This window comes from Cygnus olor, chromosome 31 (assembly GCF_009769625.2).
Source record: "Cygnus olor isolate bCygOlo1 chromosome 31, bCygOlo1.pri.v2, whole genome shotgun sequence".
NCBI lineage: Eukaryota > Metazoa > Chordata > Aves > Anseriformes > Anatidae > Cygnus > Cygnus olor.
The window spans coordinates 39,488-48,929 of NC_054088.1; the positions used below are offsets into that span (position 1 = coordinate 39,488).

The 9,442-nt window shown below is 52.4% G+C and overlaps 1 protein-coding gene across 1 annotated transcript; it reads left to right on the forward strand.

Annotated features, from left to right (window-relative positions):
- The first annotated feature begins 1,722 nt into the window (after window positions 1–1,722).
- On the forward strand, window positions 1,723–2,649 carry LOC121062513 (olfactory receptor 14C36-like). Its single transcript, XM_040542563.1, has one exon. It carries the CDS (start codon window positions 1,723–1,725, stop codon window positions 2,647–2,649), a length of 927 nt encoding a protein of 308 aa, XP_040398497.1.
- Window positions 2,650–9,442: the final 6,793 nt, after the last annotated feature.

A 9,442-nucleotide genomic window follows, 5' to 3' on the forward strand; every position in this document is an offset into this window, starting at 1 on the left:
AGGGGAGGCTGTGTCAGTGCTGGCCCTCAGGGGGACACTGCAGGAAACTTGCATCACACTTGGACTTCTTGAGAGATTTCTTCAATTGTCTCTCAGTGCCTGAGGTTTTTTGGGCTCATCACCAAAGCCACCAGAGGGGTGATTCCAATGCCTTGCGCTGGGCCTCTGGTGCTGAGCTGGGCCGGGCTCCTGGGAAAGAGAGAGCTCCTGGCAAGAAGGCCCTGGTGCAGAGAGACAGCTCTGCCCAGGAGCAGCTCCTCTGCAAAGCACAGCAGGGCTGGGGGCTCTGACCACAGCAGACACATGGAGAGGAGAGAAGGAGAGAGGGGTTGGAGGCAGTTGGGAGTGGGAGGATGCTGAGAGCTGACTGCAGGAGAAATCTGCACAGCCCTTGACAAGGTAAGTTTCTGGCTGCAGGGCCATGCAGCTGCAGGTCCTGGAAAGGTCTCCTTCTGGGTCTTGTTTCTGAGAAGGCAGTGGGCAATGGAGTAGGCTTTGGGAGTCCTGCTGGATTGCGCTGTGAGGTGAGGAAGTCTGCCAGAAGCCCCTTGCAGTGCCCTAAGCCAGGTGCCCCCTGTCAGCCCAGAACACCCTGCCCTGGCTGGCCGTGCTGGGCTCTCTGTCAGCTTCCCTGTAGCTCCTGCAGCCATGGAGGTGCCCCTTGGCAGTGCCCTGTTGGTGGCAGGGTGCTGCAGGGCAGCACTGAGCACGGGGATGGGGTCTGTGGGCACGGGCAGGGGGAAAGAAGAGGTGGGCCCAGAGAAGCAGGAGCAGAGTGGCCAAGCCTCCTCCAGACACTGCAGGGGGTGCAGCTGGGATCCTGGCACACTGCAGCTTTAGGATATTGAGCTCTGTCTGTGGGGCATACCCCTGGGATGCAGGCTGCCCTCCATCAGAACTCATCTCTCTCGTGGCATCCTTGTGTTATGCAGGTGCCCCAAGGGGAAGACACTTCTGTGCTAAGGCCATGTCCGTGCTGTTGGATGACTGTCTGTGGGTAGCTGGAGTCAGGCTTCTGCACCCCTGGCTAGGAGGGAAGAGCTGAGATCCTGCTCAGGCCCCTGGAGACAAGGTGAGGATCCTGTCCAGGTGCACTTGGACTGGGGTTTCTCTGCTCTCAGCTGTTTCCAGTTTCATCTCAGGGAAAAACCTGAGTGGGATGGTCCTGCAGCTCACAGGGAGATGACACAGGGCAGCTGAGAACAGGACTGCTGGGCAGAGCTGCTCTGCTCAGTCTTCATCAATTGACGATCTATTTGCCTCCTGGTACCCACAGGATTTCACCAGGAGTGCACAGGAAATGTCAGGGAGTTCAACCTTCCAACACCTCTCTTAAGCATTACAGGGGCAACTGGGATAAAAGAAAGCAAACGAAATCCCTACAGCTCTGCTCTGCATTCAGATAAGTTTTCCACCACCTTGTAAAGCTCATGGATATGACAAGTGGACTGAACTTGAGTTTCCCCCAGGTTCCTGCTTCCCTCCTGTTGCACATCAGGAAGGACTTCTCTGCAGCCCACTGCAGCCACTGATCCCAGTGCCACTCTCAGCCAGCAGCAGCCACAGCTTAAGCAAGAGAGCTGCAGAAAGGTTCTCCTGCAAAGAGAGATTCTCAGGCTGGTAGGTGCTCTAAGTCTTGCAGAAAGTTTTCATGAGGTAAAACTGTTCTAAATTTGTTCTGCCTTCTCCTCTTCAACAGAAAACTGCATCCAGAGTCAGAAAATGCCCAACAGCAGCTCTGTGAGTGAGTTCCTCCTGCTGGCATTTGCAGACACGCGCGAGCTGCAGCTCCTGCACTTCGGGCTCTTCCTGGGCATCTACCTGGCTGCCCTCCTGGGCAACGGCCTCATCCTCACCGCCGTAGCCTGCGACCACCGCCTCCACACCCCCATGTACTTCTTCCTCCTCAACCTCGCCCTCCTCGACCTGGGCTGCATCTCCACCACCCTCCCCAAAGCCATGGCCAATGCCCTCTGGGACACAAGGGCCATCTCATATGAAGGGTGTGCTGTGCAAGTTCTCTTTTTCATCTTCTTCTTTGGTTCAGAGTATTCAGTTCTCACCATTATGGCCTACGACCGCTACATTGCCATCTGCAAGCCCCTGCACTACGGGAGCGTCCTGGACAGCAGAGCTTGTGCCAAGATGGCAGCAGCTGCCTGGGGCAGTGGCTTTCTCTATGCTGTCCTGCACACGGCCAATACATTTTCCCTGCCCCTCTGCCAAGGCAATGTTGTGGACCAGTTCTTCTGTGAAATCCCCCACATCCTCAAGCTCTCCTGCTCAGATGCCTACCTCAGGGAAGTTGAGATAGTTGTATTTAGTTTTTCTTTAGTATTTGGTTGTTTCATTTTCATTGTTTTCTCATACGTGCATATCTTCAGGGCTGTGCTGAGGATGCCCTCTGAGCAGGGCCGGCACAAAGCCTTTTCCACGTGCCTCCCTCACCTGGCCATCATCTCCATATTTGTCATCACTGCCATGTTTGCCTACCTGAAGCCCCCCTCCATCCCCTCCCCATCCCTGGACCTGGTGGTGTCTTTTCTGTACTCTGTGTTGCCTCCAGCAGTGAACCCCCTGATCTACAGCATGAGGAACCCGCAGCTGAAGGATGCAGTGAGGAAACTCTGGGGGTTTTTCTGTAAATAAAGACAGTAGAGAAGCCATCAGATATACACTAGTCTCAACTGCTTTCTCTTTCCATTTCCTCTGGAGCTGGGGGAGCAGCCCCAGCACACAGGAGGGGCTCGGGGCCAAGAGCCCAGCTGCCACATGGAGGAGCAGCCCCGGAGGCCCTCGGGGCTGCCCCTCACTGCCCGCTGGGCTCTGCCTCTCTGCTGCCTTCGGGTCGGGGCTGCTGCTTCCCTGGAGCCATGGCCATGGCCAGCAGCAGGACAAGACCTTTTCACTGCTGCTCTCTTTTGGCTTCAATGTTGTTCCCTTGTGCTCTAGTGTTTGGGTAGGACCTCAGATCTCGTGTACCTTGGTGACCGTCCTGTTTTCTCTACAGTGGCTTCTCTGCACTCCTCTTCCAAAGCTCATGTTAGGAAGACACCCAAGGAGCTGCTCCCTGAACAGACCTCTTGATATTCTGGGCTTCACCATGGATCAGTGTCCCAGAGTGACCAGTGTAAGACCGAGGGCTAGACTGGGATCTGCCTTCTTGGCTGCACGTGGCTCAGCAAACATTAACTGCCCTTTGATTTATCTGGCTGGTAGTGTCCTACTTGTGTTGGGGTTGATTGCAAATGGCATCCTGGAGAGAAATCTGGATGTATCAGGAGATGTCAAGGGATCTCCAGGGAGAGTGTGAGAGTACAGGTGTGCAGTGTGCAGTTCCTCATTTAATGAGTGACTATCCAAGATAGACCTTCTCAAAGGAAAAGGAGAACCTGAGGATCCCACAGGCTAAGGAGGGCTCTACAATGGCCGAAGTGGTTGGGAAGAGCCAGCAAGCAAAAGCCCTTAAGACTTAGGAATGATTGTTGATAGCCTCTTTGAAGCTGCGTTATCCAGGTCTAGTGCAGCCCTCATCTGCCCTTCGTGCCCTTAGAGACACCCCATGGCACTGCCAAGCACTGCTCTGTGCTGCTGAGCCATCAAGGCAGATAGAAAGGGGCTCAGCAGCAGAGATCCCCATGGAGTTGGGTCTGCTGCCCACGCTGAGCAGCACAGGCAAGGGGCAGTGCCCCAGGACTCCCAATGCACCACAGCCCCCTGGCTCTACAGAGCAGCAAAACCAGCCCCGGGCACTCCATCTCCTGAGCCGTGGCTGGCCCCAGCCCGGGGTCAGCTGGGGAGGCCCAGAGCCGCCTTTGTCCCAGCAGCTGCGGTGCCTTGCGAGGGGCTGGGGCGGCGGTGGCCATGCCCAGAGCTCTGCAGCAACCTGCGGTGGGCACTGCCCTGGGGCCAGCTCAGCCTGGAGAGGGCAGGGAGATGGGGAGAGGTGGGCAGGGGCTGGGCTGGGCAGTGCCCGGCAGAGGGCAACAGCAGTGTCAGGGAGTGGTGGGAGCATGCAGGGGAGGGCTCCCAGCAGGGCTTGGTGCTGTTCTCTGATGCACGCAGGACCTCGCACATCTGCTGAGGGCCAGCGCGGCTGCTGCTGGGGCAGGGAGCTCAGCAGCTCCCTTGCAGCCCTCTGCCCTAGGCCTGCCTCTCCCCTTGCCCTCAGCCCTGGCCTTGTCTCTGCTGGCCGGAGCATTCTTGGCATGTGCTTCCTGGCCTCCCCTCACCTCCGCACAGCTGCTGCCCACTCAGGCTGCTGGCACAAATGTGTCCTCACAAGCAGCACCACGCCTTGGGCTGCTTCTCCTGGCCTCTCCCACCCCACTGCCTTGACTGCTTGTCTCTGCTGGGCCCCACCTTCCACACCCAAATGCGTCCCTTGGCTGTCACCTCCCTGTCCTCTGCCTCATGGGATAACAGAGCCAGGGTGGGACGTGTTACCTTTATTTGATATAGTTCTTGTGTAATTGGCATTGGTGATGGCACAAAGGGACAGTTCCTTCTGCAGTAATCAACATCCTTCTTCATTTTAGGCCACAACTCAACATCCTTCACTGAGCTTCAAGTTTTTTTTTTTTTCTGTATCTTGTGGATGAACTGGATTAGGTCTCCTTCATTAGTCTGAGGCACAATGCAATGCTTTTTGCCTTCTACCACTACAGCACAATATGTATGACTCTTCCTTACTCTGTGCATTGACCTGATGGGTCACTTCACATTTTTCGCTTTCATACCCATAGATGGAAGGGGACGATTTCCCAAAGTGGGGCAAGGTGATGGGTTCTGTCTCAGGCATTTGAAGTGTCCTGTTCTTGAGTCTTGCAGCCTGAATTTGCCACAGATGACCCAGGATGGTAAATCGATGTTCAGCTGTCTAGTAGGGACAAAGGAGAGTATCTTGGGTTCCCAATGGCCATTTCAACTTCGGGTCAGTCTCAGGAATTCACTGAAGAAGGGGTGTGTCCTTGAAGGGGTTTGTGTGCTGGACTGGACTGTAGTTGCAGGGATAAAGAGCACTGCTGGCAGTGGAGGTGCCCTGGGAACTCCATCTACCTCCACCTGAATCCCCCAAGGGGCTCTGGTCTCCTGCAGGTCCTTTCTGACAGCTGCAAATCCAGGGAATTACCTCAAATACAATGGGGTCTCTGGTGGTTTTTCCTGATTGCTTATTGTCAGACAGCAAAGCTCTGCCTCAATACCCAGTAATTTCTTTGGTACTTAACTAATAGAGCAACTACTCATCACTTCAAAAGATCCAATCTCTTCCATAAAATGTCAGACAGTGTAGTTTCTACCATGAAGAAATGTGAATATTCAGGATGTAAATTCATCACAGGAGAAGAAATACTGGTGTTTACAGATTGTCATCGCTTTCCCTGTCATGATGTGCTTCCTCATCTTCCAGGTACATCCACTAGTTTTGATTAAACAGACTCTGCTGAATGTTCCCTTTCCAGCTGCCTGTCTGGACCTATGCACTTCCCATGGTTCTCCTGGTTTGCCCTCCCCTTATTCTTTGACCATTCAGATGGCTCTCACCCAACCCAGTTGCTGCTTTGAGCTTTGAGTTAGAAGCAGCCCAGCTTGCCCATCTATCAGCAGTCTGTCTAATTGTTTCCTTAGCAGGAACCTCATCATTTAGAATTGAATTCATATGATACGGATCAATACTAACACTATTGTTTATAATCTCCTATCAATCAGTATAAAATAATTCTACGGTCATCCTTTTGGGAAGGTAAACCTCACAGAAGGCATACAAGATGAGGAGATTGCTTTTTTATTTTTAAATTGCTGCATGTTTTCCTGTTCTTTGGTTGGAGATGGGAAAAACCCTTCTGCACCTGTGTGCAGCCAGGTCTCTTAGTACAGCAGGTAGGAGCTGGTGCAAAGGGGCTGTAACATCCAGCTGCAGACTTGAGTGAAGTCTGGTGTAAGGAAAGGAGAAGGAAGTGCCAAGTGGCCAATGAGAGAAATTTCAGGGCTGGGGTGGTGAGGAGCAAGGTTGTCCATGCAGTGTCAGACCTCAAGAGTCTGCTTTTCCTCCCTATGCAGGTCCCCTGGATCAATATCAATTAGAGAATGATGCTCCAAGCTGAAATGCAACAAAATTCACCCTAAAATTAGAAAAGATTTTTATTAGGTGCTTTTTGAAATCTTCCTCCTTAACTACAACATGAAATCTCTCAAATTAGCTGAACAAGTCTTGAAGTCTTGAACAAAACTATGCAAGAGATGTTAGGAGTTTCTTCCTTTTAATGAGTTCCATGGTGTATTTTGGTGCTGAGTCTATGAAGCTCAGGTACTGAGAGGAGAATGATGCAATTGCTTGAGAAAGTAAAGTCAGAAGGAAAAGTTGAAGTGACTTGGAGTATTAACGGGCCCCTCTGAGGGCTATTACTAAGACAGCCTCCCCAGGGACTTGTTTGAGAAGATAATTGGAGGCCATGATTACAAACAGGCAAAGGCAGTGTGCTGAGTAAGGTCTTGGTTTGCTTTGATGAAGCAGGAGGTCCAAGGCCTATCACCAGCCATTGGGAGGGGAGATCCTGCCCCCCCATGTCTGGCACAGGCCTTTTCTTGAGGATCTGTTGGATGCGGTGGGCAGTGTGATGCCAGAGAAGAACAGTGGTATGACACCTCCCAGCCTTTGCACAGGGTTGCAAGGTAGCAGTGAGTCTCCATTGCAATGACTGTATCTCGTCTCCTCATAAGCTCTAGCCAAGGGGACAAAAATGTCAGGGTTGTTGGGGCCTTCCATTCTTGCCAGCACCCTCTCCCTTCTCCTCTGCAGGTTCTCCTATGCTGTCCCACACTTTGCCCTATTTCCTTGAAGACTACAGACACCCGTCTCTGTTCACCACCTTGCTCTCATCCCAGCATCTCCATCATTTCACCAATGTCTCATGAACCCTCACCAGCTGTTCCTTAAAATACAAAGCCGTGGTCTGATCACAGACACTCTTTGGGTGACCTCTTGCAACACAGCATGACACCTTGATGGACATTTCTTCAACCTCGTGGCCAGTGCCACCCTTCCAATGTGCACTCTGTGGCAGTTTTTTCTCTCCTGCTCTTTCCTACTACCAAAGAAAGCTCCATCAAGGTGGAAACCACTCCTAAAGTAGGCATCTGAACCCATCAGCCTTCTTGAGGCCTGTCAGCCAACCAGACACAAGTCACCTCACCACCATCTTCCAAGCCATGGGCCTGATGCTGGCCTTGCAGCTTCTTTTGTAGACACACCCAAGCCTTGTGCCTTCTGCTTTCCAGTCATGTACTCAAGCAGAAGGGACATGACAACCCATATCCAGGCCTTCTTTCTGTCTGGGTCCTCCTGGGTATGTACGCAGAGGGGATCCCACAGTCAGCATGCCAACCAGGTGCCTTCTGCTGACCTACGAGGGCTACTGGCCAAAAAGTACAGATCCCAGGTCTAAGTCAAGGGTGACCTGTCAGCTAGTCCAGAGAGAAGTGACCTCACAGTCCCTTTCTGCGGCATGTTCCTGCTGCTGCCCTATCAACTGCAGAGACAGAAGTGACCTCACAGTCACTTCCACAGTCACATTCCTCCTGCTGGTGCAGGAGATCTTGAGGCAGAGCTGAGCTCATCAGATCATTCCCAGCCATCTCCTCCTTGTGGCCCACAAGCTGATCAGATCCATGGCCCCCCACATTCATCTTTGAATGCCATGTGACTGCACAGCAACCTCACGGTTCCTGCCCTGTCCCAAGGGATCAAGGGCATAAAGGTAAGGGTTAGGAGAGGGGCTGAAGGTGAGGAGGTTAATGCACAGGAACAGGGGTTTAGGATGTTAATTATTCATGTATGGGATTAGAGATTAGATTAGGGATTAGATTAGGGATTAGAGATGGGGTTAGAGATTAAGCAAGTGTGTAATGGGAGGGTTTGGTGTTCTGCTTGGGGTGTCAGGTCTGTGGTTTTGTGGTTATGTGAAAGCTCTTTGCTTTAGGGTTTTGTTTAGGGTTTTTCTGCCAAGAAGTCTAGGGTTAAATAGAGCATTTTAATGGTAGTGTTAAGGGCAGGGATCAGGGTGAGCAAGAGAGTAAAGGTAAGGGAATGGGGTTTGGGCTGAGTTTTGCTTCAAGGGATACTCTGAGGTCAGGCTTTACAGTAGTGGATTCCTGTCAGGGTTTGGAGTAGCATTTAGGTTTAGGGATAAAGATTACATGTTAAAATAGGGGAAAGGCTTCACATGACCGTTTTAAGACTGTTTTACGGCAGGATCTACATTACCTGAACCCTCTTACCTTTTCAAAATCGTTAATTTCTGCTGGCCAAGCTCCTCTTCCCTACCTCAAATCTCACATCTCTCCTGTCCAGCCCTCACCTGACCTTCCAATATCAGTCATCTTTTTGGAAGCAGGATTCTCATGACATTCATGATCTCAGAGTATGTGTCTCACCGCTGTTGGCCACTGCGTTCCTGAGAAAGAAGCAGCTCCTAAGCCAGCATGGAGCACCCTGCATAATGTGCCCAACAGCTCTGCAGCACCACAAACGTGTGTGTCCTGCCTACAAGTTTTGGTTCCAGAATGGCTCCTATGGGTCCAGAGTAACTTTTCCCAGGTCCTCATGCATGCTTCAGTTTCCCCCAGGCATCTTGCAGGCAGTAGCTGCCTCTGTGTGGAAAACAGAAAGCAGTCCTGAAGGATGGCTTTAGGCAAAAGCTGATACCTCTGACATGACAACCTGTGTCCAAGACCTCTTCCCCTATGGGGCCTACCTCGTACTTAGGAAGAGTGGATCTCACAAACTATGTGCAAAGCAGGCGCATATGCTGGCCTTTCACGGACACTGGCAGATGTGAGCCTAAATGCACCGTTCCCAGCCAGGAGTCAAGGGATGACCTGTCAGCTACTACAGAAAGAGCTCAACTCACAATCCACTTTATAGACATTGACTTAGGAGTGGATTAGGAATTTCCGAGGCATCACTAAGCTTATAATACCACACCTACAAAATACCCTCTTTTTGGCCCAGGACCTACCCAGCTAGAAGTGAGCTGGTTGTGATCCTTCCAGCCCATGGCACTGCTGCTTGACTCCCAGCCTCTCTGACGCACAGGAGCCTGTTATGCACCAGTCTTGTGAGGTGCTAGGGCAGGAGGGGCCTTGCAGGCAATGTTCCAGCCCCGTGCCTGTTGGTGGCCTCTCAGCTCCTTGTGCACAGTGAAGAACATGCTCAGGTCTAGAAGCTGTGTGCCTGAAGCTGGCCTAGAAGACACACAGGGGAAGCGCCCTCCCATCCCCATCCCCATCCCCATCGCCATCCCCATCGCCATCGCCATCGCCATCGCCATCCCCAGCCCCAGCCCCAGCCCCAGCTGGCGGTGCTGCTCTGCAGAGCGAGGGGGCTGTGGTGCCTGCGGCACGGTGGCACTCGGCAGGGCTGTGCTGGGCAGGCTGGGAGGCA